A 26,454-nucleotide genomic window follows, 5' to 3' on the forward strand; every position below is an offset into this window, starting at 1 on the left:
CACAGGCCAGAACGTGGCGAGCCCCTTCCTCTTGGGCAAACAGAGTCTCTCGGCGAAAACCGCTGGCATTCAGCTACTCGCTCTTCCCAAACCTCAGCTTTCTCAACCCCTTCTCTAGACCCGCTGTGAGATGGCCATGGCTAGGGAAGGTCTAGAATGCCGCGGGAGCATTGACGCCAAGGACCAATATGTATGTGTATTGCGATTCCATCTGCCTGTGCAGTCGGTGATTTCCCTACCGCAATCCGCGGGTTCATGTTCCAAAACACTTCATGGCCAAGGGTCCCAGTTACAACAGGAACCCGATTTCGACGCAGGCCTCGTCCCTCTTACATCGCCCTTGCCTTGAGGCCCAGCTCGCCCTCAATCCTAGTCGAGCGTCCCAGCTCTAGGAGAACGGCACGCTTTAGCGAACAGACCTCAATCCACAAGCACGTTTCCGTTGAACCCCCCGCCTAATCCTTGATCTCAGCTGTTTTCCTTTTTCGCACCAGATATGCGGCGAGGCTCCCGATATACCGTAAATAATGCTCTTTCGGGTTCCTAACTGGCTCTCTGAGGTCGGTCGTGTTGACTGCTTACTGCGCTGATGGGCAGCAGCTTTTGGATTCGAGATGCAACCCTGAGGCTGAGGAGAAACCTGGCTGGCTCGGGGCCCGGTGTTTCCATTGTCTCGGGTCGGCCCGGGTGGGGCTTCCCGCCACTGCAGGCCGCCGCATTTCCACTGTGGGTCTTCATCACTTGCCCGATTTGGACGCCAACGACGAGTCTGACAAGTGGGAACGAACCCGCAAGTGGCATTGTGTCACGAGTTGCATTGCTAAGTAGCTGGGACTTGCAAAGGCAAATAACCAAGTCTCAATCAACGTATCTTCAACTTGAATGGATCTCCCCGCCGATTGGAAGCTTTTTGCCTCCATTTCTACCGTGTTCGCGACCAGTGTGCGGCCACAGTGTGGACTGTGAATGGTGCGCTTCTTTTGCAAGCCCGCCTTCCGCACCCCCCAGGTGACCAAACTGGGGCGAATCTTATCCCCGTCAATGTTTTTCACTTTTTGCTCATGGGCAGCTGGTTTCTATTGTGAAATCGGCTCAATAGAGGGCCCCACTTTCCTGCTTTCCCACCAAAGGATTCCATCACCCTCCGCGGCTCTGCCCTCTTCGTCCTCCCTCCTCCAAGCTGCACTCACAATAACTGTCTCTATTTTCTGCTCTGCCTTTTACTCACAACCAAGATGCCCCGTGTTCATTCCTCAGTTCTCCGCCGGCGCAGAGCTGCCCGAGCTGCCCGTCTCGCGGCCGCTGAAGGTGGCGAAACGGTACGATTCGTCATCTGTTTCCCCGTTTGGTTCGACCACCCAGAAGGCTGACCGATTTGTTCCCTCCAAGGCCAATGCCAACATGAACGTCCACAATATCGCTGACAATGTCGCTGGCCGCAAGTCGGTCGCCGGCAACGAAGGTGGCGTCGACAATGCTGACTACAATGCGCGGTCATCCTCCACCAACCTGGACGCATCGAAAGCCGCAATTCAGGCTCTCGTGGCCAGCCAGCTGCAAATTGTACGCAGCATCCAGCGTCTGGTGGAGGTGCTTGAGCGCCAGTGGATGTTCAGTGAGCTCTACAAGGAGCGGGACGGATTCATGAAAATGCGCGAGGACGTCCACAAGAAAATCGAAGATCTTGATCACCAGGTCATGCTCATACGCGATTTGCTGATTTCCCTTGAATCCGAAGAACTCAACAGCGCGGAGGTGTGTCATCCTTGCCCAAGGTAAAACATTGGAGTTTTCACGTTTGCTGACGCCTGTGATAGTTTGTTGATCACTACTGACACCGAGGGCTTGTCAAATGCGATCACAAAATGCGTGGCTTGGTCAGAAGGGAGTGCGGTTGCTGGTTTCATTGGCGCAACGGCGATACCGGGAAAGCAATGTGCAAGGTGGTTTCCATTGGTTCGGATGTCATAGTGATGATGGGCTCCGATATGATGAGTAGCAATAAACCCCGGCTTCCCATGACATGGAGCGGACCACGAAATTGCGCCCCAGTGGCATCTGACACTTCCAGATTGTAGATGGCCGATGTATCATCACACTCATGGGCCACTATCGTCTCCACCCCAGAAGAGTAGGTCCGCAGGCTGCCCCGCGAGACGGAAGAGAGATGTGGATGCCATAATCGCGGCGCCAAAACATGAACCGTCGCTGCTGGTCACTCGCATTGGTGGGATCAATGCATTTGCTCGGCATGTCAAGGTAAGTTATTTTCGTCCCATTGCATGATGCTTCTCTCCCCAACCACCTGACCTGCTTTCCATCAATTCACCCAGCCGACCGTGGGGGGTGTTTCTGTGCTGACTTCCTTTCCATCGGGCCCCATTTCCTGGATTGAGAGTTTCCCAGTTATCGTAGCACAATCGACCTCTGCCGCCCGCAATCTTCTTCCCATTTACGCCGGCACCCACCTCTGTTTTCCACTTTACCCTCACACCGCGTCCCGGCGCCCACCAAACCGGCCGAGTATACCTCGGATCCGCTTCTTCTCTCTCGGCCCCGTGTTACGTTTCGCCGGTTACCCAATTTCCAAAGATGTCGCATCCCGAAGTTCACGACGTCTCCGACAGCGACCAGGAGGTTTCAGCCACTGGTCAAGTACGCAGAAATCTGCCCCCACCAGCAAGTTGCAGTTCCTTAAAAAAAGACCCAGAAGACTGACAGATCTTTCCTTCACAAGACTGATACCATGGAGGACGAAGACAATGAAGCTCGTTCCGAATCGGTCCTAGGTTCCGAAACCGACTGTTTCGACCGCAGCACGGTATGTCCATCGAGGAGGCACTTCACTTCACACCTCTACGTCTCGCGAGGCTGCTCTTGGCTTTCGGCACGTATTCTTACCTTAATATATCACAAACTGACAAACTTTAACCTTAGATTGCGTCTATGATCAACCAGGTCAACGACTGCCTGTACAATGTCCTGCAAATGTGCGCTGATCCCTTCTGGCGTGCGAGTTTCGAGGCGTCAGACGTGTGGCTCCGTCTCGCCAACCCGGAGGGCGTGGACATCCCCGGCTTCCCCACCTTGACCGAGTTTCTCTCCTTTCAAGACGTCCTTGTCGTGCAGCTTGAGATCCTGCGTGACCGCTTTCGCATTCTCATGGAGATGCACCGTCTTGGGGCCCCTCTTGAGCTGCTCATTCGTCAGCTGGAGGAGTGCCTCGAGTTAAATGTACAGATTGTGGATGCTATGGTGCCGGTTATGGAGCGGTCCTCGAGGTTGAATGACTTGCTCGGGGCTCTCGAGGAAGGCGATATGGGCTGGGATGAGGTACTACTTCCTGCGTTTCACGTTGCCGTGGTCAATCTCCGCTAACCGCGCTTGCAGTATGTTGAGGCACTCAGGAACTTCGGCGCCAACTAAGACATCGCGTATTGCTGCCTCGAGCGAGGGTCGACTTTGGAGGGTACAGCTGGTATCTTGGGTCTTGATGATGGCGCTCTGAGATATCTGCGGAGTAGGTTGGAGCTTCGTGCTCCTCGAGCTACATCGCGGAAGAAACGTAGTAAATCCCCGAGATGCCAACAATGGAGGTGTTTCGCCTGTTTGTCTGTGTCTTCTCGTAGGCTTTAGCGCCCCTCTTCCGGCATCATTATCCACCGAGGCTGTCAACAAAGGCCCTTCAACGCCCTGCAATCAAGCATTTCGACCAATTGTAGTCATTTTGTGAAGCACGAACTGTCTATCCTCGACGGCTAGCACATTCAACATTGCCATCCCCAAAGGAAAACACAAAGCATGAACCTTCATATCCTAACAACGATAAGAAAGAATATCACCAGATCCACAATTCAGGAAACGAGATCAATGTAATGCACCCTATCCAACCCAAACCTCGTCTCAGGGCCTGCTCAACTGCTCCTACCTAAAGAACATTCCAAACAGCACCCAAATCTCTAACTGCAGCAGCAAGCACACCAAAAACCAGCCATTCCGCAGCCCGTCCAGCCCGGAGGCTTAGCGCTAAGGTTAGGAAACACCAGGCCGGGTCCCTCCGCATCCGGTGGCGTCGCCCTCCCCAGAGCGGTCGCGAAGGAGCCCAGCACCTGCGCGGCGACCAGCACAATGTTATTGTGGAACCTCGCCGTCGTCTGCAGCAGCATCACGCCCACGCCGGTGCCCTGAAGCGCGGTGAGCGCGCCGAGACACAACCACAAGGTGCGCGAGAGCAGCGCGCCGGTCTCGGGCGACCCCGAGCCCCCTCAAGGCAGCGAGATGCCGAGGCCGGACACGCCCCACAGGATCTGAGCCCAGCGTAGCGCGCCCAGGCTGATGACCAGCAGGGGAAACAGCCAGCTGTGCTCGCGGACGAGGTGAGCGAGATATGCGACGAGCAGCGCCTGGACGATACCGGGGATGGGCGGCACGGGGCAGCACCACCCGCCCGGGCGCGACGCTCGCCGACGTCCACAGGGAGCGCCACGATCGGCCGTTCACCTGGGACAGGAGGTAGTTTTAGATGAGGACGGAGATGAGGTAGCACTGGCATGGCGTCAGTATGGCCTGGGAATTTGGGAAAGTGGTGAAGGCGCTTACGATGGTCAGCTTCCGGCAGAGTATGGATTTGAAGAAGAAGGAAATGGAACATAGAGTTCGGCGGTAGTGATTAGGCAGGCCCAAGAAAGTGGCTATGGACAGGCCGATGTGCAGCACAGCTCCGGGAAAACACACAGCGCTGATCAATGTGCCAGAGGCCTGCGTCACGAGGATGCCGTTGCTGTCGAAGGACCTGAACTGCGAGACCCAGCACCGGAGACAGCTGATGTCCACCTGCTGAACGACGTACACGGCTCAGGAATGGATGATCCACGTCCTGACCGGCGCTTCACCTGAGGAATTGTTAGCATGGTGCCTCGGATCAAATGGGAAAGGAAAGAAACTTTGCACCCTCGTCGCCAACGTTGAGGGAAAGAACATCCGCAGTCCGCGAGATATCCAGTATCGTAAATTCGCTCCTGATGCCGGTAATGGATGTCTTCCCCTTGAACACTCCGTACGCCCAGCAGACCGCCAACCAGAAGTCACAGGTCGGCACCCACTCACTTTCGCCAAGCCGTTCACTCGTTCCATCTTGTCACCGCCAACACAGTTCCCCGTACTCGAATAACATCACTTTCCGAGCGGGGCACTAGAATGCAGGTGACTGTCAATTTGAACCACGAGTTTTGCTGTTTTGTCTCGCATTTGCTGGCGTAATCCAGCAGCCCGCTTACTACACTTCAATCTTCCATCCAAAAAATCTGCATTATCAAATATTTTACTTTCTGTATTGAGACATGTTATTGTATTGAGACCATCAACCGCTCCGAAGCGTAATACTCACAAACTAGTTGGCCTACCTAAGGTACCCAAGAATGTTCTGAGCAAGACATTGACTACCAATTCTCAATCTGGGGGTCGCTTTTAAGCTGGCCCTGCATCGCTGGATCGTGGTTATGGATGATTATGATTTTGTGCTCCAAATGCATGCCGAGACAGCACCCTTACGGTACGCTTCACTTATCTCTATTCTAAGAGGCATGGAGAGTAATTGCTCCGTCCAGCAATAAGTATCGCATTCCCCATCATCCCCTCGGAAAAGGGGATGTTCGACGGTGGGCCCACATCATGGTCGTGAGTTAACGAAGAGCCATCCGTGAACTGGCAGGTCCTAAGTCACGGGCAACAGTTGAATGGCGTCTTGAATACCGGATGCTGCGCCCACACGGATTCGCATGGTTGAATGACTTACCTTGACTTTAATGAGAATTCCGATCCATCAATTCTGTTCTCCTCAGCAGAGCACAGTTAGGGAAATAATCGGCTCTTACGTCGACGGCATTTTCGCAAGTCTAGGTAGTATGCTTGCTGTGTTCGCCCCCTCTTCTAAATCGCTGGGGGGTCCCAGTGGTTGAGGGAATCAACCGCCAGAGCACCCACGAGTCAATGGCATGGGGTCAGCTCCCAGCCGCCCCAGACAGCTCGCTACCAGCGCGAAAGCACTCTTACAGCCTTCCATCCAGGCCTCTAAGGTCTACGAACAGCTCCCAAAGCTCAATCACCAGCTGGCCCACCCAATCAGAGCTTGTTTGGGACAGGAAGCGCGGACGAATCGGATGTAAGTGATAAGTGAAGACGGTTCCAATCGCCAGGCACAGAGCGGATCATGCAAAACCCACTGCACAGCAGGTGCTCCACTGAAAGAGGGGATTTGTCTTCATCCCGCAATATAGCCTGAATCAGATCGTCGTCATGTGAAGGTCATGTGAGGTGGAAGCCGTCCCGTTTTCCCGCACGAAAAGATGGCATATCTTCGGTTTCTCGGTGTATTATCATCCCCTGCTTTCTGTCTGTCTCCTCTTCCATCTTTCGCGTAGTTGGGACTTGCCTGCGCAGCTTCTGAAACGAGGCAAAGAAATCAGCGCAGTCAAACCCCTCCAACTCCAATCCTCCGGATTTCCCTCACCCCACACTCACTCGCACCACCATCGCCAGTGGAACCCCCGCCTCTCGACAAGAACCAAACAAAAAAAGAGCGGAAACAATGGCCGACACCCCCGTCACCTTCATCCCGCTGGGGGCGATCATCCAGTCGCTGAGCGTCGGCGGCGTGAACATCGTGCAGGGCTTCCCGGAGCAGGCGCACTACGAGCGCCACAACGACCCGCACTTTGGCGCGACGATCGGGCGCGTGGCGAACCGCATCCAGGGCGCGCGGCTGGCCAGCCTCAACGGCGGCCGGTCCTACCCGCTGGCCGCCAACAACGGGCCGAACAACCTGCATGGCGGCGTGGTCGGCTGGGGCAAGAAGGTGTGGGACGGGCCGACGCCCGTTGGCGTGCGCCCAATCCCGGGCATCGAGGGCCTCGAGGACGGCGCCGAGAGCGTCAAGTTCTCGCTCGTCAGCCCGGACGGCGACGAGGGATTCCCCGGCACGGTCGAGGCTAGCGTGGTGTATACCGTCGCCAAGCAGGTGCAGGACGGGAAAGAGGTGGTTGTGCTCGGGATTGAGTACGAGGCGGAGCTGGTGGGCGGGGCGGATGAGACCGTCATCAACATGACCAATCACTCGTACGTCCCCACTGCTGCGAGCAACCACGGATATGGTTCACCAAAGAAAAGCAAGAGAACTGCATGACTGACCACTCACCCGCAGCTACTTCAACCTGACGGGCGGCCCCTCCATCGAAGGCACCGTCGTCACCCTGGCCACCAACAGCTACCTGCCCGTCGACGACGGCGGCATCCCGACGGACGGCCCCAAGCCGTTCAGCAAGGTGGAGGCCAACAAGCCGTTCACGCTGGGCGCGCAGGAGCCGGACATCGACGACTGCTTCGTCATCAACGAGGCGCCCGGCACGGTGCCGACCGACACGCGCTCGCTGCCGCTGACCAAGCTGGTCAGCGCGCACCACCCGGACTCGCAGATCCACCTCGAGGTGCTCAGCACCGAGCCGGCCTTCCAGTTCTACACGGGCAAGTACATCGACGTGCCCGAGGTGGCCGGCGTGCCGGCGCGCAAGGCCCACAGCGGCTTCTGCGTCGAGCCGAGCCGGTACGTCAACGCGTGCAACGTGGACGAGTGGAAGAGCCAGATGCTGCTGAAGAAGGGCGAGAAGTACGGCTGCCGGATCGTGTACCGGGCGTGGAAGGCGTAGCGGAATCGCAATTAGAGCCGACACTCTCGGCAGATTAATGGAAAACAGCACCCCAGCAATGACGCATGGCTCTGACCTGACCCGCGATTCATTCCTCGTCCTCGTCTTCCTCCCCTCCCACCCCAGCTGCTGCCTCCTCCCCCACCGCCGTAGACACCTTCGCCTCCTGCTTCCTCCACAGCCCGGCCAAGAACCCACTCGTACTGGCCTCCTCGACCCCTTTATCCTCCCTCTTCCTCAAAAACCGCGGAAACCGCAAGCTCAACCCCCTCTCCTCGCTGACGAGCCCAATCGCCGCCGTGTAGGTCGGACTGAGCGTAACGTCGGCAAACGCGACCTCCCACACCTCGCACGGCTCAAACCACACGTCCGGCGCGGGACCGTCGTACTCGACAAACGGGGGCTTGCGCGCGTGCGTGTTGCGCGCCTCGCCGCCGCCGCCGCTGCCGTCGTCGTAGAACGCCCGGTTCGCCTTGTAGAAGGCGTCCGTGAAGCCGGACATGCACTTGCACACCGCCTCGAGGCAGCCGGTCTCGTCGTTGCGGACCGCCAGCAGGATGGGCGACCACCACTTGGCCTTGCGGCCCTGGCCGTGCCAGGCGGCGATGGGTACCAGGTCGAGCGTGTCCGCGGTGGAGGCGTGGTAGTCTTTTTTGACTTTGAGCCAGGACTCGAGGCGCTTGTCGGGTTCGTAGGTTGCTAGGAGCGGCTTGCGGCGGGATTTGGTTGGGGGCGCTGGTTGTTGGAGTGACATGTGCGCTTCGGGGGGTGTGGTCCGTTTCGACTTGCGGGATTGGGGGGTTGGTTTTGCGGCTGGCGGTTCGGATGCTGAGCGGTCTTCGGAGGCATCTTCGCCCGTGGTTTCGAGCTCGGCAAAATTGTCGAGCGTCTTGACCATGATCCCCTCGCACTTGCTGTCGAGGGCGGACTTAAAGAACTCGAGAACCGCCTCGGAATCTTGCGACGTCGCGTCGAGATTTTTGACCCATGTGAAGTGGTGGGGGATCTCGACGAAAAGAGACCGAAGCAGATCCCGCCGATGCCGGAAAGGTTGGTCCAACAGCGACTGTCCGTTGAGGTACATGAGATCGAACGCGAAGAGACAGACATCAATAGTAATGCTCCCAATAGCAACGTCCTTTCGGGCACGATTAGTGAGTGTCTGGAAGTTCCTCAGTTCGCCAGTGGCACGGTCGACAGCAACCACCTCGCCCTCCAGGATAAAACTCTCAACACCGTCGCCTCGGATTTTGGGGACAAGGGCAACCAGATCTGGGTACTTGTCTGTCATGAGTTCCAGATGCCTCGAAAAGATCGAGACTTTGCCATTGGCGTCACAGTGGACTTGAGCTCGCTGTCCGTCATACTTGTATTCGCAGGCAAAGTCACGGCCTTGCAGCTTGGTGAGCATCTCCGACAGATCGCGGGTGATGCTTCCCAGCATCGGCCGCAACGGAATGTGGAGCGTAAGACCGCAGCGCACGAGCAACTCCTCGGAGACGCCGATTTCCAGAAGCACGGGAATGAGGTCGTTGTAGTCAGGATGTCGCGCGTAGGAAGCTTTGACGAGCTCTTCTGCCCTGGTCCAGACCTCAGCCAGCTCATCCTTCTTGAGCTTAGCGAGTTCCCGCGGATCCTTGACCGGAAAGCCGGCGCCGGCAGGTCTAGAAAGCAAGAACGCGCGGGACAGAGCGATCAACATCGTAGTCTTGACGGCACCGATCCGTAGCTGGGCCATGTTAGTGGCGGTCATGACGGGGCGGCTTCAACGTACATGTTGACAGAGCGTCCTAACGATGTATCGGCTCTCCTCCCCTCCGCGCGCGTCTTGCAGAAGTCTGTCGACAATCCGCTGTTTCACCTCACCGCTCCCCTGCCCCTGACTTTTTGCGATCTTGACCAAAGACTGGAAGACGCCTTTAATTGTGAGCGGCTTCGGCTTGCGCAAAGTGAAGCTCTGTTTCTTCTTGGCCTCGAAAGCAACATCGCCAGGGTCCCCAAGTTTGTCATACAGTGACTTCAGCGCCCGGTTGTCCAGCCCACATGCCTGCTTGAGTGCCTTGGAGAGGGCAGACCCGCCAATTCCGAGCTCCATGGATATGTAGGGAGGGGATATGGCGTTGGTAGACAGCCAGACGGCCGGCAGGAGACTCGCAGGATCGCCCACGATCAGCAACCGCATACAGTTGACAAGCGTGTCGACGATTTTGATCCGGCTCTGAGTGCCGTTGACCAAAACGAAACATCGCGTGAGCAAGGCGTAAGATGCATCTCCACCCTCAGAAGCCCAGGAGTTTTGTAGCTCAGGGACATACTTCGCCGGGTCGAAGGTCAGTGGGCTTTCATCCAACGGGATGGAAGCGGTCGCCTGGTCTTCTGTTGCCGCTGCAGAAGACAGCAGAAGGGGCTTCTTTGTGCGTGTCGATCCAATTCCTGGGGAGGCAAGCGGTGCTTCCGGCGGCTGGGGAGTCGTTGCCGACTCTGGCTCCGAAGCTGCTTTGGTCATCCCGGAGCCCCCTGTCCCCGGCTGGGCTGCAGCGGGGACCGAGGCGGCCCTAACCTCGGCATCCCACTCAGCTTGAAGTTTTCTCGCAAGCTCTTCGTCCGTCAAGGAGCCTTGGGACTGCTCCGGCTTCGCATCGTGCTCTGGAACAGGTGGAGTGCTCGACGAGGAACCATTACGTCTCTGCTTCTCGAAGAAGTACTCTAGCCCTTTTGTTGGGGCAGTCTTTTGCTTCGAATCAGAGTTCAACTTCCTCTTTTTCGTAGGGCTCGCCATGGCAGCAGAAAGGAGCGACGGAAATGTGAAAGTGAGACTGCACTGTGCAGGGTCATGACTTGCGTCGCAAATGCGAAGACGTCCGTTATCCAAGCAGCTTCACAAGGTCAGTGAAAAATAGCGATTTGGGGTTCATAATTTTGGTTCGAAGATAGCCATAGTGATTGTTGTTTATCGTTTTTCCGAAATGGTTTCGTCCTCCAAGCGGCACCGAGTTTCGATGACGTGAGGGAAGGACCGACGTGGCGCGCTTCAGCTTGCACGACCTAACCGCGGAAGCACGTGATGAGTAAGATTCCGCCACTAACCCCATCCGGTGCGCTCAGAGAAGCAATTGCGATCAGGATTTCGTGCCCCACCTCGGTTTTGTGTCTGGACAGGGTTTGAGCAAAACGCAGAGGTGCGAATTTTCCTCCTGCACCCCGCTGAAACCACACACAATTCCGCCCACCATGAACGGCGAAGACCCCCAAGAGCGGCCAGAGCAGATCCGCAACATAATCAACGGGCTCGAGCGGTACAACCCACAAGCCGCCGATGTCCTCGAGGCCTACCTGCAGCAACAATGTGAGGAGAAGTTCTGTGACTGCAACGCCAACCGGGCGTTGCTGAAGCTGTAAGTTACATCTCCTGCCTCGTCGCATTTCGCTCCTACTCTTCTTCGTGATGATCAAGTCAACGTTTCCTATTATCCAGACTGCTGGCCGGGCCTAATCAACCCGCCGGCAATGAGGTCGATTCTATTAGCTCTATCTGAAAAGAGGACCCCCTCCGAATTGCTGTTCCTGCGCCGTCTCGTCGCCGTTACGAGTCCAAACCCTGCTAACCCGGCGCGTCCTCAAGCTACCAGCTCAACCCCGACCGGATCAAGGATGAGGTGATCACCAACATCCTGGTCAAGGCCATGACGCAGTTCCCCTCGCCGCAGTTCGACCTCGCCCTGCATCTGCTCTCGCCCTCGCACTCCAACCCGGGTCCCAACTCGAGCTCCGACCTCGCCGAGGCCGTGTCCAAGCTGCGGGTGCTCAACGCGCAGCTGGAAGGCGCGCAGTACGCCCGCTTCTGGGCCACGCTCGACAGCGACGACATCTACGCGGACCTGACGACCGACATCGCCGGGTTCGAGGAGATGATCCGCGTGCGGATCGCCCAGCTGGTCAGCCAGGCGTTCCGCGAGGTGCAGACGAGCGTGCTCGAGGGCTGGCTCGGGCTGGACAGCGAAGAGGAGGTGAAGAAGTTCGTGGTCGAGACGTGCGGCTGGAAGGTGGACGAGGCCGGGCTCGTGCACGTGCCCAAGAACCCCGAGAACGAGGCGAAGAAGACGGAGATTAGGGAGGATGTCTCGGTGGACATGTTCAGCCGCGTCATTAAGAGGGCGTGGGAGGACAATGCCTAGTATCTCTTGCTTGGCCGGGACTGGTTAACCTAATCTCCTTTTGAGATGGAAACTCGGGCTGCTTGGTCCCTAGCGACGATTTCTTCTTGCATCTGGCGGCAAAAGCCTCGGCGTTTATGGGATGTTACGGCGGCATGGGCGCGCCGCGGATTGGGAGGGATGCAAACGGGTGTTTGTCAGGAATTTCCACGGATTCTATGTTTAGATCACGGCCTCCCCGTGCAGATGCAAACACGATGACATGAGTTGACTTGGCCCTCCCCTCTCCGCCCTCTGCCCTCCGCTCTCTGCCTATCTCTTCATGGTCAACTCCTCCCACTGCACGCCAGCCCATTCCTCCAGGTAGCCAGCCTCCCCCACCCTGACACCCCGCTCCTGACAATCCCGCTCGCACACCCCGACGATGATCGTGCCCCAGTCCATCCCATCCAGCCCATCCTCCTCCGCCTCCAGCTCCTGAATCGCATGCGGCATCAACTGCACCTCAAACACCCGCCCCGCACCACAGTTCCCGCACCGCGGCATCCCCCCCTTCCCACCACTACCACCAACCTTGGAGACCTCCTTCTCGCCGGCATGCAGCACCCGCCCGACCGCATCCCCCTTCGAGTACAGCAGCGGCTGCCCCGCGAACTCGTACCGGATGCACTGCTCCGGGTTCTGGCCCACGCGGTCCGCGAACTTCTGGAACGTCGCGTCCATGCTGGACTCGAACACTTCCTTGTCTTCCTTTCCGCCGCCTGCTGCGCCTGACGAGCCCTCGCTCGAGTCGAGGTCCATGGGCGTTGTGCTCGGGACGGCCGGCAGCGGGGTCGGGTCGAGCGTCTCGTACTCGGCGTCGGCGAGCCAGCGGATCGGGTAGGCAGGCGGTTGGGCGGCCTCTTCGGGCCAGGGCTCGGGCGGGGGAGGCGGGCCGTGGGCGACTTGGGGGTTGTTGAGGGCGAGGGTTTCGGCGAAGGTCTTGGTGAGGGATTCGGTGGGTTGGTCGGGGTTAGGGGAAGGTTGGGGCGCGGAAGGGGCGGGCTCGGCGTTGAAGGGGTTGATGGTGGCGGCGGAGGAGGCGGGCCTGGGTGCGAAGGGGTTGGTGGCCGGTGTGGATGGACTCGCGAAAGGGTTGGCCCGAGCAGCGGTTCCCGACGCCGCGGCTGCTTGAGGTTTGACGCCGAAGAGAGCTTCACCTAGTCCTTGAGAGGTAGGTTTCGCCGTGGCGGTGTCCTTGGGTTGTGTCTCTTTCCCCGTGCCAGCGGTGGATGGTTCAGCAGACACCCTAACACCCCTTATCGCGCGTATGCTCCCCTCCTTTCTGCGGCAGCTCTTTCTCTTGCAGGTGAAAACGTATAACCGCCTCTCGTGACCGGGGAAGCGGTCCGGCAGCTCGGCATTGAGCTGCAGGAGCAGGACCATGAGGTCCTTGCACACCTTACATCTCGCCAGCGCCGCTGATGGTGGCTTGCCCGTATCTATCCAATCCTGGACTTGGTGTCAGCGAACGGCAGTGTTCCCCGAGCGCATCTTGAGTGAGGGCCATACTGGGCGGCCACCAAGCCGGCTAACTTCCTCGCCGTTGGCGTCAACGGAGGCATAGCCCAAAAGGACGTTGGTTTCAGTGTAGTCGCCGTCCTCTGCTCCGGAGGAGTCACTATCGTATGAAGCCATTTCGTGCGGAGTGCGCAGAGTCCCAGCTTTGCGAATTGCTGTCTGATCAAGCAGTGCCAGGAAATTTTGGGCTGCAGAACTACAAAAATTTGGCGGGGTAGGCGGATTGTTTTGCCCCGCCATCCATTTTGACCACGGGACTGGGGCCATACTTCTTTCACCTGAGACCGTCACGAATTTTGGCACGCACCATCTATTACCGAGCATCCATGTCTAAGCAAGTATCTTACACATGTAGACAGAATGCTTCTACTGCTCCGGTCCGTCCGTGCCGGGGCCGGGACCGCCTTGCCGTCCCATCTGGCGGGCCTTCAACAGCTCGTCACACAGCAAGAGGTTCGAGGCGATGCTGGAGCTAGAGGCAATACAGTTCCTCAACACCCGGAAGGAATCGTAAACGCCCTCGAGGGTTGGATCCATTGGCTGGCCCGTGGCCAGGTCAAGGCCCACCACATTTCCGTCGGCGTGCTCGTACTGGAGGGATGCAACTGTGCAACGTGAGGTTAGCGGAAATCCATGATCCGCCGCCGCAAGATAAACTTACGGGCATCCTGCACATCGAGACCGGCGTTGGCGGCGAGCGTCTTGGGGATGACAAGAAGAGCATCCGCAAATGCCTCGACACCCCACTTGGCTTTTCCCTTGACCGTCTTGGCGAAGGCGCTGCTCTTCAGATGTGCCGCGCATGCTACCTGGAACGCACCGGCGCCGGGAACCACGCTCTTGTCGACGATCATGTTGTAGACGCTGCGCAGGCCGTCCCTCACGGCGTCGGTAACCTGGGTGATGGTGTGCTGGTTGGGGCCTTTGATCAAGAGCGTAACCGACTTTGGGTCCTTCACATCCTCGACGAAGGTGTACTTCTCCTCGCCGAGCTGCTGCTCGTACACGAGACCAGCCCACCCGAGCACCTCGGGACTCAGGTCGTCGACGCTGTTCTGCGCAACGCCGCCGCAAACGAGCTGCAGGCGCTCCATGTTCCTCCTCTTGGCTCTCCTCAGGGCCAGAATGCCGTTCTTGGCAAGGACATCTAGAGACTGGGGGTCAATGCCCTTCTGGTTGATGATGACCAGATTCTTCTTGCCGTCCCTGCCACAGACTTGCTGCTTGAGCTCGACAATCTTCTTGAGCTTGGCGTCTACAAAGCGACGTTCGCTCTCGACAAGCTTGTCCCGCTGCTCGGCGCTTGAGTAGAAGAAGCTCGAGTTGATCTCAGACTTCTCGTACTCAAGGCTCACGTTCAAGGTCAAAATGTACGCGTTCTCGACGCGCGTCGGCATGTCGGGGTGTCTTGCGCCGTGGTCCAGCACGAGGCCGCGGACCAGCTGGGTATCAGAGGCGGTGCGGTGTTGCATCTTCATGATCTCAATCATGTGGAGATCCGGTTTCGCAGGGGCCTGATAGATGGCCAGCACAGCATCGACGACAGCTGGTGTCAGGGTTTGGGCCAGGCTCGCGCTCAGCTTCGTAGCAAGAGAGGTTCTGGCGACGGACAGGAGGAGCTCGCGGTCGACTTCGCGGGGAAGCTTGAACCGGTCGAGGAACTGGGAACATCAGCAGCGTGCCGCAGGCATCTATTTGGAGCGAAGCCAACCTTCAACGCCTCGTTCTTGGCAATCTCGAAGCCGTCCGTGATGATGCGCGGGTGCAGTCCCTCCTGAATATACCGGTCGGCCTGCTTCAGCAGCTCTCCGACAAGCAGCACCACCGATGTTGTGCCGTCGCCGCAGATGTCGTCCTGCGCCGTGGCCGCCCGTGCGATCATGACGGCGGTGGGGTTTTGTATTTGCATTTCGCGGAGGAGGACATTGCCGTCTTTCGTCAGTTTGATCTACACAGCGCCGTCAGCGGACCGCAGTCGTTCCACGCAGCGAACCAATGTGTGTACCTGACCCGCCCCGTCGACGAGCCTGCATCTCCAGTCAGCCATAAGCGCCACCGCTGAGAAGCATAAACAGTTGCATACATCTTTATCGTGCCCAGCGGGCCCAAGTTGGACTTGAGAACATCTTGGAGTCCCTCGCCGGCGCTGATATTGACCCGAAGGGCCTCACCCCGCCTCTGTCAACAGAGCAGTTAGGAATCCGCTCTGGGAATGCAATCCTGGCGACAATTTCGGCGCACCCGTGACTCGGCCTTAGGGTTGAGAAGCTGCGCGGCAGACATAGCGGCAGTTCTTTGGCAAAACGACAGGCTGGATAGCGCGTCAAGGAGGAGAATGCCGACGTAGATTGAGCTCGAGCTCTCGCTGATCTCGAACTTTTTTCGTTTGATTTCGATGCCAGATGCCAAGCATCGATTTGCGCTTGAGGAGGGGCCAGGCAGCGGAGCAAGGGTGCCTGCAGCAGAGGGAGCTCGGACCAAGCAGGCGGGATGACTGCAGCACGGTGTGAGACTGGGAGAGTTACTGTATGGAGGTGTAAGTGGCACCTACCTAATTCCGAATTTCCGATGGTCTCTCGCATCATCGCGGGCCAACCACGACGTTTTTTCCTGGTGTCGAACCACCCTCGACCACATGGGTTGTGGCTGAGGACTTCCATATCGATTGGGCTACTACGCAGCAGCGCTTTCTAGACAAAAACGGTGATGAATAGGTACAGCCGTACTTTCATGTGCAGCACGTTTTCCATCTTTCCATGCCGCCATCAAAAATCACCCGTGTAGCAGGCGCAGAGAAACTCACATCGAACACATCATTTGGCATTGCTCTCTCTTGAGCACATTATTCCCTCCATCGACCGCTACCGTGGCGTTTTGCGCGAGCTCTGCGCTTCCCTATCCATCCACAGCCCCCAATACGCGTCTCTAACCTCGCCGCCTGACCATCATGAAGCTTCGTCTTGAATTGGCGGCTGCCGTGGCCGCACTTGTGGAATGTTGCTCGGCATGGCCCTCAGACCAACCCTTTCGGCAGATTGCCATCATCGGTTTGTCTGCCGCGGCCGGATATCTCGTGCTGATGCCGGCTCCGATTCCGAGTGGAACATGCTTCGGGGGCGCTTACTAACTTCCCAGCTACAGGAGCCGGAGCCGCCGGGTCATCAGCTGCGTATTTCCTCCGAAATTATACCACGCACGCTGGATTCCATGTGAATATCACGTTGTTTGAAAAGACGGACCGCATCGGCGGCCGGACGCTCACCGTCAACCCGTTCAATGACCTAGCGCAGCTGTTCGAACTGGGCGCCAGCATCTTTGTGCCGGTAAACCACATCCTCAACGACTCCGTCACAGAGTTCAATCTCTCTACGCGAGCAGCGGAGACCGACTCGTCTTCGATCATTGGTATCTGGGACGGCGACCGCTTCGTCTTCACCCTGGACCGCAGTCAGCCATCCTGGTGGAAAGGCCTCAAGGTCGCCTTGAGGTACGGCTTGACAAGCCCATGGAGGGCCGAGCAGTTTACGGCCGCCACTATTGCCAAGTTCCTCCGGATCTATGACGCGCCCTTCTTCCCCTTTCCATCCTTGACCCAGCGGGCACAGGATCTCGGGCTCGATGCGTTCACAGGCGTCACTGGAGAACAGGTGTTGAAGGAGAACAAGGTGGGTCGCTGGGCCGCTACCCATCCGACTTCGTTTCCGCCGCTGACCATGTAGATCGGTGCACTCTATGCCCACGACGTCGTGCAAGCTAGCACCCGGGTCAACTATGCCTCGAACATCGCTGTTCTACATGGGCTGCATACCCTGGTGGGTTGCTTAATCATGTCAGTCGTGGACTGGACCGCCGGCTAACACTTTACAGGTTTCCCTTGCTGCTAACGGTGCAATCGGTGTCCGGGGCGGTAACTGGCAGATCTTCAGCGAGATGGCCCGGAGGTCGAGTGCGTTCCTGGCTCTGAATACAACCGTCGTTGCAATTGATAAAGGCGAGGATGCTGCCTCCGACCGACCGCGGTACACATTACAAACCACTTCTGGCATTGCACCAGACGACACAACCACGTATCCCGTGGCCTTCGACAATGTCATTATCGCCACCCCCTATCAATTCAGCGGGATGTCTGCAGGACTTGGTGTACTCGACTCCCCTATCGAAGCGGTACCTTATGTGGAGCTGCATGTCACCATCTTCACATCGCCATCCTGGTTCAGCCCTCGGTTCTTCGGCTTAAGGAGTTCGCAGAAGCCACCAGGCCTTGTCTTGACCACTCTCGCGAGCACCGATACTCCAGACTCCGGGGTCGCCGGTGCTGGCAAAGCTGGATTCTTCAGTTTGAGTAACATTGGCAAGGCGATTAACCCCAAGACCCTGCGGGAGGAGAATGTCTACAAAGTCTTCTCACCCGAAGCACTTACTCCCGATTTCCTGAGGTCAGTTCGCGTACACTCCTACTGCTGTAACACAGTCTGACTCGCCTGCTTGTCCTGCAGTCGCCTGCTGGGAAGCACCGTACCGGAGACCTTCACCGGCGAGGCAAGCCCAATCACGTGGTACCATGCCCATGTTTTTCACTCCTACCCAAAGGCCTACCCTCGAGTGAAGTTCCAGGACCCCGTCGTCGGCCAGGGGGTCTACTACACAGCGGGCATGGAGAGTTTCATCTCAACCATGGAGACGAACGCGCTAATGGGGAAGAACGTTGCACGGCTGATTGTTGATGACATGCTGATCACCAGGTCCAGCAGCGGGCTGGAAAGGGGTGGAGACGGTGTTGCTTGGGAGGACAAGCAGCGAATCCTGAACTAGAAACAGGCGCCGCCCGGCCATGCTGCGTCAGCGGATGGGACGGTCAATGATCGGACGGACTGGTGAGACATGGCAGACGTCCTTGATGCGGTGTGTTTTGCCACTCTTCATGTCAGTCATGTCAGGAGAACAATTTAGTGCGGCCTTGCAGCGGCAGGAGAACAGAAAGAAAGCCTGTTGTCTCAACTGTCAAGAGAGCTGCAGCTGCCTGCCACTTCTCTTTGGCGCCCGCTTCGATGAGTCAGCCGCTGCCTGGTCGTGGCGCCGCCCCACGCGGCAATCGAACTGTGGCGATTGGCTGTGCACAGGCCCCGGTGCAGGTTGCCCCTCCATTGCCCTGGCAATCAATTTTAATGGTTGTTCGTGATGTTATGACGCAGTCTTCACTGCTGCACTGCGCGGTCGCACAAAGCCAAGATCCCGCCTGCTCTTGCCGAGCCGTCGGATCAAGGAGACCAAATCGGCAGGTCAGGCGTGTTCTCTCGAACACTGAAGGTTCTCTTTTCCTCATTCCATATCTCGCTCCAGGTTCCTTCCTCCAGTTCTTCCAGAGCATTGAGCGCTGACTTCCAACACGCGTTCCCTGTTTCCCAGGACCCCTCAGCGCACCATGTTTGTGCTCAGGAATGGTAAGCCCCGCCCACCCTTGCCAGGCTCTTCGCGCGCGCGATGAATATCCAGCTGCAGCCTGGTCGCATGTTTCAGCCTGACCCCAGGCCACTTCACCGCGCCGGCTCTTTTCCATTGTCTTGTGGTTTGGTTTTGATCCAGGTGGACCAGGCTAACCAGTTGTCTCGCAGTGGGCAAGCTTCTGTTTGGCTCCAGCAACCAGGAGTCCATGATTGAGCTGCCGCAGGGTCAACTTTATCTTGTCCGACCGCTCTCGCCCAAGGGATACTCCGAACTTATTTTCAAGGACGCATCGGCGCGAATCCGACGAACCGCACAAGACTTCCAGTACCAACTTGTCGTTCAGCGGGTCTACGAAGAAGGAGAGGCCGAACTACTTGCCGAAGAGGAGGGTGAGGACGCTGAGGCGGACGCGGACGTTCTTGCTGGCGAGCGCGACGAGAAGACATTTCTTCTTGACGAGGCCCTCCACTTCCGTGTCGAGAACCGGGAAGGCAGCGAGAGGGTTCTCGCCTGGCGGGACTTGAGCGGAGACGCGGGCGACGTGTACGAGTTCGTCTGTGACTCCAGCATATCTCCATCCCAGGTCAAGGAGTTTGAGCTCGTCGCGCGCCAGTGCCAGTACGAGCGCAAATACCGGAAACCGCACACCACAGCCTCGGAGGAAGATCTTCTGCAGTTTGAGTTTGACGAGCAACCGATTCCGCAAGCGAGCCCCGTGCACAGCCCCACGCTCGTGCGATCGATCGATCCCTCCGACTCGATGGTTCTCGGCAAACCCTCGGCCAATACCGGCGCCAAGCGAGATATGGCTGCTCAGCCAGACCTCACGCCCACCAAAACGGGCAAGTCTAGGGCCATGAAGCCCCCAGCAGTGGCTGCCCATCCGGAGGCGCGTGAGATTTTGGCCGCGGAGGTTGCTGAACTCCACTTCTTCGACTTCCCTTCGGGCACATTCATCCTTCAGGATCCGTCCGTGACCGCGACAGTTACAGAGATCGGCGATTGGCAATACTGGCTCCAGGTCAAGAGCGCGGACCGGGATTGGCTGGGCATCTCCGTGGTCGCTGACATCAACCCCGTCTTCAACTTCGAGTTCCTCTCCTTCATCTTCAACCAATTCACCGACGACGGATCGGCCTACTCCTGGCTCCTCCGGTTCAAGGATCAAGCGGTGCTCGAGCGCTTCCAGAATGGTCTCCTACAAGCTCTGTGGGAGCAGTTGAACGAGATGAAGTGGTCCAAGATCAAGGATAAGGATCGCGACTACGTGGCTGATGCTTTCAACGACTTGACAATGGAAGATTCCGAGCGGCCCGAGGACGAGGAGGAAGAGGAGCGCGTTGAGGAGGAAGAAGAGGAAGAGGATGACCGCGCGCGAAGCGAGCACTACGACAGCGACGAAGAGGCCGATGATGTCGAGTACAAGCCGAAGGATGGGGATGTCAACAAGCAGCTCGCTGTTGGCTACAAGCACGACCGGTCATTCGTGGTTCGCGGCTCCAAGATTGGCGTGTTCAAGCATACTCCCAACAACCATCTCGAATTCAGCACCAACATCTCGAAGGTGGAGACTCCGAGGGGCGAGCTGTTCTCACCCAAGAAGGTAATGCTGCACAACGAAGACCGGAACCTCATCTTGCAGAAGGACTCGGAGCCGAACAAGCTTTACCGCATGGATCTCGAATACGGTAAAGTCGTTGACGAGTGGACTGTTCACGAGGATATCCCGGTCGTGACGTTCGCGCCTGAGAACAAGTTCGCCCAAATGACCCATGAGCCGACATTCCTCGGCATCAGCAAGAACGCTCTCTACCGCGTGGATCCTCGGCTGTCGGGCAGCAAGTTGGTCGAATCTCAGCTCAAACAATACGCGAGCAAGAACGATTTTTCCGCCATTGCGACGACGGAGAAGGGGTACATCGCCGTCGCCTCTGACAAGGGCGATGTCCGTCTCTTTGACCGCCTCGGAATCAACGCCAAGACGCATATTCCCGCGCTCGGCGAGCCCATCATCGGCCTGGATGTTTCCGCTGACGGCCGCTGGGTTCTGGCAACCTGCCGGACCTACCTGCTTCTCATCGACGCGCTGCAAAAGTCGGGAAAGAACGAAGGCAAGTTGGGCTTCGAGAGGTCGTTTGCCGCCGACGCCAAGCCACAGCCGCGCCGTCTCGCTCTCACCCCCGAGCACGTCGCGCAGTTCGCCTACGAGACAGGAAAGGGCATAAGCTTCACGCCGGCCAAGTTCAATACCGGCGAGGGCGCCGAAGAGACCAGCATCATCACCGCCACCGGGCCCTATATTATTGAGTGGAGCCTGAAAAAGGTCCTGACCGGGCGCAAGGCACCTTACCTGATCAAGCGCTACACGGACGACGTCAAGGCCGACGACTTCAAGTTCGGCACCGACAAGAATGTCATTGTGGCCTTGCCGCACGAGGTCAACATGGTCAACCACGCCCGTCTCAAGCGGCCGACGCGGGAGAGCATCGCTGGGGACTTTGGCATTGCCGGCCGCAGGGGCTCGGGGCGCATTGGGACGCCTGCGAGCGGACGGTACAAGCTGGGGAAGGACGACATTGTGAAGGAGGCGTATTAAGCGGCATTGGCGCGATGGGTGGGTGGCTCTTTGGCGGGTGGCTAAGGTCTTTTTGCTCTATCGGCAGTGACGGATTCTTCTTTTCTCGGTGGCTGCAGCTGTCACCCCTTTTCCGGACGCCTTACACGACCCTCCAGTCCACTGCCCTTTTCCGGTTTCCCAACACAGGAGTTCCATGGTATTACCCCGTCTCGTCTTGTGGGAGAGCTGGTTAGCTCATTAGGTTGATACCTCTTCCAATTCATCCTCGCTGTGTGTCTTTTCTCCTCGCACTCGTCAGTTCTCTGCGAAGCAAAATGTGCCACATTCTCGAGGCAAAGGGACGTGCTATGTTCATTCTCATTCTCCAGGAATTTGGTTGTCTATTGCAGCAACACAAAGGAAACCCAAGACCGCGAAACAGATGACCGGGCCAAATGCCAGCGTTATTCCCTTGCAGAAAACAACCGTGATCTATTATCATACGTTCCCGTCCTCCCCACTCTCCCACCATCCTCACTCCCCTCCTTGATCCTGCCACACCTTTAGATCGCACCCCCGGGGCCCGCACCGCCCTTCCAGGCGCCCGTCGTGCTGTCCACTCTCGGGTCCAGCTTATTCATCAGATTCGAGCGGTGCGGCCCCGCCGTCTGCGTCCCGGCCACCCCACCAGCCCCGGCACTCGTGCGGGCGGCGCCGTAACCAGCACCGGCCGTGCCCGCCGCGGCAGCGCCAGGCGCATGCGTCGCGCCCGGCCCGACGTGCCGGTCCCGGTCCGAATCCACCCGCGGATCCAGCGCGTTCGCCAGCCGCGACGAGTGCGGCCCGTACGTCCGCTCCGCGACTGGCACACCCCGGCCCCTGGCCGCGCCCGCCGCACCGCCCATCACCCCCGCCCCAGCCCCAGTTGCCGCCGCCGAAGCAGGCACGGCCTCCCCGCCGCCGAGCCCGCCGCCCGCCCCCATCCCGGCCCCGGCCCACGTGCTGTCCAGGTCCGAGTCCACCCGCGGGTCCAGCGCGTTGGCCAGCCGCGACCGGTGCGGGCCGTACGTCCCCTCCGGGACGCCGCTTCTTGTCTGTGCCATCGGCTGCCGGTCGTGCGTGCTGTCGACGCGCGGGTCCAGCTTGTTGAGGATGTCGTGCCGGTGCGGGCCGGCGGTGGTGGGTGCCGGGCCTGAGGCCGCGGATTGTCCGTAGCTGAGGGGCTGGTTGGCGGCCGCTGCGGCGGTGCCGGTGGTGGTGCCGGCGGTGTTGGCGTTGCGGGTGCCGCGTTCGTTGTTAGGGTTGAACATCTTGATGGTGTATGTTTTGCTTGTGGGTTATTTTGCAACTGATACTTTCTGTTGTGATTGCTTGAAGGTGGAAGTATTGCCAAGGGCATCTTCCACTGGGATATATAGACGGCCTTGAGGCGAGGGATGTGTTCTTGGCAACTGCTGGGCTGGCGGATGATATCATGCGACGTCATACTGCGTGTTGGAGCGGGAATCACCAGGGGCGGCTTCTCTTTTGCACCCTTCCTCATCATCACCTTCTCAATTGCAGCTGGCTGAGACTGAGAGCGCGGTCATGCCCGTGGTTGGTCAACTACGGCTTCGACATCCACAAGCCACATCCTGAAAGGGGCTTGTATGACGTAGCCACCGGCTGCTAAACAGGTTTTCCCATTCCCACAGGAACCGCCGCGCAGCATGACAGTACACTTCATTTCCTCCAGCTCTCACTGCCGTGTTTGTGACTACTCCGAAAGATCGAGACATTGTGCAGATCACGGTTACTGCGGAGCCCTAGTCCTCCGAGAGACCAGCAATCGCACGGAGTTCCCACCTAACGTTCTTCACCATAAGCAGGTTGTTGACACTTACTAGTAACGCTGGGCAATCAATTGGAAGTATGTCGACGTTTATACCGACCCAAAACGACCATGAATTGCCAGGATTAGCCTCCTCGAGCCCATTGATGATGCTCAATCTAAACCTAGCACAAAGAACCAGTAACGAATTGCGTGTCATTGAAGCGAAGCTTCAATGACAATGCCTTTCGAATGTGTACTGTATATATAGAGGAAGCGAAGAAGGAGGCTTCGGTTCATTTACTAGGCAAATCCTCTAGAGTTTTCATTATAGCGATTGGATACCATAGCTATACTATGTCTTAGCGGTAGAGATGTCCCCGATCTTTTCTCTATCTTTCCCCCTTTTAGCTATATCTCCTTATAGTGTTAAGCCTAAATCGATATAGAATAGTGATATCTAGGTATTCACTTCGTTATTAGCTTATAGGAGATATAGGATCATTAATAGCTGCTTAACGTCTCTCGAAGATATAATATAGTAGGCGCTATTGAGTATAGTGTTGACGTTATAGTGGTATAGCGGTATAGCTAATAGGCTCTATCGATAGGAGTAGGCTAATAAAGCTACTATAGTTGACGAAGCTATATATACGTTTAACAAAGCTAGGTACATTTAACGAAGCTAGGTATAGAAGCTAGGTATAGTTGACGATGCTATATATACATTTGACGAAGGTAGGTACAGTTAGCGAAGGTAGGTACAGTTAACGAAGGTAAGTATAGTTAGCGAAGGTAGATATAGTTAGCAAACCCTAGTACACTATAGTTAATGATACTATAGATATACTTGAGCTAGGTGCAGTTGACGAAGCTAGGTACAGTTGGCGAAGCTAGGTATAGCTAACAAAGCTATATATACACTTGACGAAGCTAGGTACAGTAGTTCGAGCTATATATAGTTGACGAACTCGCTAGCTATAGTAGTTGACAGATTTATAGGCAATAGACAAACTCTCTAGCGGCTACAATTAATAATCTTACTATAGTCGGTGGTCTAGCTACGGTAGTAGTAGCGGCAACGCTATAAATACGCTTATCGAGATAGTAGGATATAAGCTCCTAAGCCAAGTTAGCGATTGTCCAACGGAACTTATAGATATATAGCTATAAACGTGTAAATAGCTTAGCAGTAAAGTGGCCAACTTATAGAAAATAGATAGAAGTAGATAGTTATAGATAGATATTATAATACTACTAATCTACCTTAGTAGGTCGTCGATTTAATTTAAAAGGCTTAAGGATCTTATATTCAATTTAAGAAGGTCGCTAATTCGATTTAAAAGGCTTAAGAATCTAATGTTCAATTTAAGATACTAACTACACATATATATATATATATATATATATATATATAAGGTTGGGGTAGAGGAATAAGGATATAGGCAAGCCGCTTTGGTAAGACAACTGACAACTACCTACCCTATAGACGTTCTCCTTTGGGCTAGAGTATAAGGGGCTAGGTAGCAGTCATAGTAGCAGCGACGCCGAACCTTTTGCTCTCTTAGATATAGAAAATAGGTAAGAGTTAAAGACTATTGGCTAGGCAACGGGCGATCTTATAATAATTGCTATAGTGTTGAGCTCTTTTTTATCAGCTTGGTAGGGGGTTATTATATATACCTAGGCTAGGGGCTGTTATATATATATAGCCTACTACGTTGCTCACCGCCTAGCAAATTATATATAAAATCTCCTACGTGTCTATCAAACTATAAAAAAAAAATTTAAATCCTACACCTACTTCGAATATAACGCTACACCTACTTCGAATATAACGCTATACCTACTTTGAATACAACGCTATAGCTATATATATATCAATTGACAATATCTACGTAGGTAGTTCAATTATATAGTTATCTTAAGATATCTGTTGGTTCAATTGTATATATAATGTAGGTAGGCAAGCCCTTGCACTTTAGCCCATTCTATTAGCATCGCTAACCGCCCTATAGAGCCTCGGTCAGTATAGAGATTATTGTACCTAGTGGTATACCTCCGTCTCTACCTCTTCTAGATGGCGGCGCTTAGCAACCGCCTTTAGATATGCCTAACTTCCTTAGAGAGACTTGTAAATATAGTAAGTATAAGAGAGAGCTTCCTATTATATAATTCGCTAGTAAGCGTAGCTTAACTGTCAATTGTATAGATTACCGAGATATTACTCTTATATAGGTTAGTCGTCGTTGCTATATTACGATGTTTGATCTAACTGTATTTTAAAGAGCTTACTCTAGCTATATAGTGAGCTTTATCACAAAGGTCTCTAGCACTATCTTTAGCACTATCTCTAGCAAATATACCGTTAGCGATACTAACCTCTCTTCGCTAGAGAAGCTATATATTAGCGGCTATCAACCCCGTTTTCCTATCTATAAGATATTTGCCTACCTAGGTTCTATACGCCTAGGATCTATACGCCTAGAGCCTATATAGCTAGAGTCTCTAGCAATGCCTCCGCTTAGCCTAGCTATCCAATCTAGTAGTATCGAGTCCACTATTATAGTAGGCTCTCTTTACTCTAGTAGCCTCTAGCCGCTACCTCCTATCGTCGGCTAGTATCTGCTAGAGATCGTTCTAAGTTGCTATTAATATACAACGATTGGCCTATAGGTTAGTATAGCGATCGGTCAGTAGCTAGATTAGAAATACTAGCCTACTAAGCGTCATTTATAGCTATATATAATAACTAGGGGTTTTATATTTAATCGCCGCCTATATACTCTAGTCGCCTAGTAGCCATTTCTACAATAGCCGCAACTATAGCTATAGATGGCCTATTGTATTTAGAACTTTCTTTTATAGGCTATATCTGTTATATAGTATATACCTCGCTTCCTTTGCTAAGGTTAGACTTCCTAGGATTTGCCTACTATAGCTATAGCCCGCTATTAGCTTATAATTATTAAGTGTAATTATTGCGTCCACCGTCGATATAGTAAGGCTCTCTCGTCTATACTGCTGTTTATAGAGCTAGTTCGCTATACCTATAATAAAGATTCTACCCCGCTTATACTTAGCACTCCTATTCCAATAGCTAGCACTCCTGTTCTAATGGCTAGTACCCTTGTTCTAATAGCTAGCACTCCTATTCTAATGGCTAGTACTCCTCTCCCAATGACGCCTAGCCCTATAGCTGGTACTCTAGCCTTACCTATAGCTATA

At 55.7% G+C, this 26,454-nt stretch overlaps 9 protein-coding genes across 9 annotated transcripts; 5 read left to right on the forward strand and 4 right to left on the reverse strand.

Annotated features, from left to right (window-relative positions):
• Window positions 1-136: 136 nt before the first annotated feature.
• On the forward strand, window positions 137-1,835 carry THITE_160041 (uncharacterized protein; the record flags this gene model as incomplete). The annotated part of the gene is made up of 3 exons (XM_003654590.1): window positions 137-190; window positions 1,258-1,755; window positions 1,818-1,835. 3 exons carry the CDS (start codon window positions 137-139, stop codon window positions 1,833-1,835), a joined length of 570 nt encoding a protein of 189 aa, XP_003654638.1.
• A 757-nt stretch (window positions 1,836-2,592) lies between these two features.
• On the forward strand, window positions 2,593-3,426 carry THITE_2089800 (uncharacterized protein; the record flags this gene model as incomplete). The annotated part of the gene is made up of 4 exons (XM_003654591.1): window positions 2,593-2,655; window positions 2,738-2,821; window positions 2,938-3,333; window positions 3,391-3,426. 4 exons carry the CDS (start codon window positions 2,593-2,595, stop codon window positions 3,424-3,426), a joined length of 579 nt encoding a protein of 192 aa, XP_003654639.1.
• Window positions 3,427-4,265: 839 nt separating this feature from the next.
• On the reverse strand, window positions 4,266-5,133 carry THITE_160039 (uncharacterized protein; the record flags this gene model as incomplete). The annotated part of the gene is made up of 3 exons (XM_003654592.1): window positions 4,266-4,459; window positions 4,850-4,892; window positions 5,107-5,133. The coding sequence occupies 3 exons, from the start codon at window positions 5,131-5,133 to the stop codon at window positions 4,266-4,268; spliced, it is 264 nt and encodes an 87-aa protein (XP_003654640.1).
• A 2,367-nt stretch (window positions 5,134-7,500) lies between these two features.
• Window positions 7,501-10,692, reverse strand: THITE_2117766 (uncharacterized protein). The gene is made up of 2 exons (XM_003654593.1): window positions 9,475-10,692; window positions 7,501-9,429 (listed from the first exon to the last, which is right to left on the reverse strand). The coding sequence occupies exons 1-2, from the start codon at window positions 10,477-10,479 to the stop codon at window positions 7,789-7,791; spliced, it is 2,646 nt and encodes an 881-aa protein (XP_003654641.1). The 5' UTR covers window positions 10,480-10,692; the 3' UTR covers window positions 7,501-7,788.
• A 239-nt stretch (window positions 10,693-10,931) lies between these two features.
• THITE_76291 (uncharacterized protein) lies at window positions 10,932-12,124 on the forward strand (the record flags this gene model as incomplete). Its single annotated transcript, XM_003654594.1, has 2 exons — window positions 10,932-11,095; window positions 11,323-12,124. 2 exons carry the CDS (start codon window positions 10,932-10,934, stop codon window positions 11,873-11,875), a joined length of 717 nt encoding a protein of 238 aa, XP_003654642.1. The 3' UTR covers window positions 11,876-12,124.
• Window positions 12,125-13,174: 1,050 nt separating this feature from the next.
• THITE_2117772 (uncharacterized protein) lies at window positions 13,175-15,949 on the reverse strand. The gene is made up of 7 exons (XM_003654595.1): window positions 15,656-15,949; window positions 15,498-15,592; window positions 15,420-15,441; window positions 15,126-15,362; window positions 14,076-15,075; window positions 13,406-14,019; window positions 13,175-13,345 (listed from the first exon to the last, which is right to left on the reverse strand). Exons 1-6 carry the CDS (start codon window positions 15,695-15,697, stop codon window positions 13,781-13,783), a joined length of 1,635 nt encoding a protein of 544 aa, XP_003654643.1. The 5' UTR covers window positions 15,698-15,949; the 3' UTR covers window positions 13,175-13,345; window positions 13,406-13,780.
• A 412-nt stretch (window positions 15,950-16,361) lies between these two features.
• THITE_2145487 (uncharacterized protein) lies at window positions 16,362-18,226 on the forward strand (the record flags this gene model as incomplete). The annotated part of the gene is made up of 5 exons (XM_003654596.1): window positions 16,362-16,461; window positions 16,556-17,079; window positions 17,134-17,226; window positions 17,282-17,850; window positions 17,911-18,226. 5 exons carry the CDS (start codon window positions 16,362-16,364, stop codon window positions 18,224-18,226), a joined length of 1,602 nt encoding a protein of 533 aa, XP_003654644.1.
• Window positions 18,227-18,589: 363 nt separating this feature from the next.
• THITE_2117777 (uncharacterized protein) lies at window positions 18,590-21,752 on the forward strand. The gene is made up of 2 exons (XM_003654597.1): window positions 18,590-18,855; window positions 19,027-21,752. Exons 1-2 carry the CDS (start codon window positions 18,837-18,839, stop codon window positions 21,453-21,455), a joined length of 2,448 nt encoding a protein of 815 aa, XP_003654645.1. The 5' UTR covers window positions 18,590-18,836; the 3' UTR covers window positions 21,456-21,752.
• A 169-nt stretch (window positions 21,753-21,921) lies between these two features.
• On the reverse strand, window positions 21,922-22,726 carry THITE_136342 (uncharacterized protein; the record flags this gene model as incomplete). The annotated part of the gene is made up of 1 exon (XM_003654598.1): window positions 21,922-22,726. One exon carries the CDS (start codon window positions 22,724-22,726, stop codon window positions 21,980-21,982), a length of 747 nt encoding a protein of 248 aa, XP_003654646.1. The 3' UTR covers window positions 21,922-21,979.
• Window positions 22,727-26,454: the final 3,728 nt, after the last annotated feature.

The sequence above is a fragment of the Thermothielavioides terrestris genome, chromosome 3 (genome assembly GCF_000226115.1).
Source record: "Thermothielavioides terrestris NRRL 8126 chromosome 3, complete sequence".
Lineage (NCBI taxonomy): Eukaryota > Fungi > Ascomycota > Sordariomycetes > Sordariales > Chaetomiaceae > Thermothielavioides > Thermothielavioides terrestris.

Coding starts and splice junctions, on each gene's coding strand:
- THITE_2117772 (XM_003654595.1), bottom strand. CDS start 15,697: ATGTCTGCCGCGCAGCTTCTCAACCCTAAGGCCGAGTCACGG. Junction 15,076..15,125: donor CCAAGAACGAGGCGTTGAAG/GTTGGCTTCGCT, acceptor TGATGTTCCCAG/TTCCTCGACCGGTTCAAGCT. Junction 14,020..14,075: donor TCTCGATGTGCAGGATGCCC/GTAAGTTTATCT, acceptor CACGTTGCACAG/TTGCATCCCTCCAGTACGAG.
- THITE_2117766 (XM_003654593.1), bottom strand. CDS start 10,479: ATGGCGAGCCCTACGAAAAAGAGGAAGTTGAACTCTGATTCGAAGCAA. Junction 9,430..9,474: donor TTAGGACGCTCTGTCAACAT/GTACGTTGAAGC, acceptor AACATGGCCCAG/CTACGGATCGGTGCCGTCAA.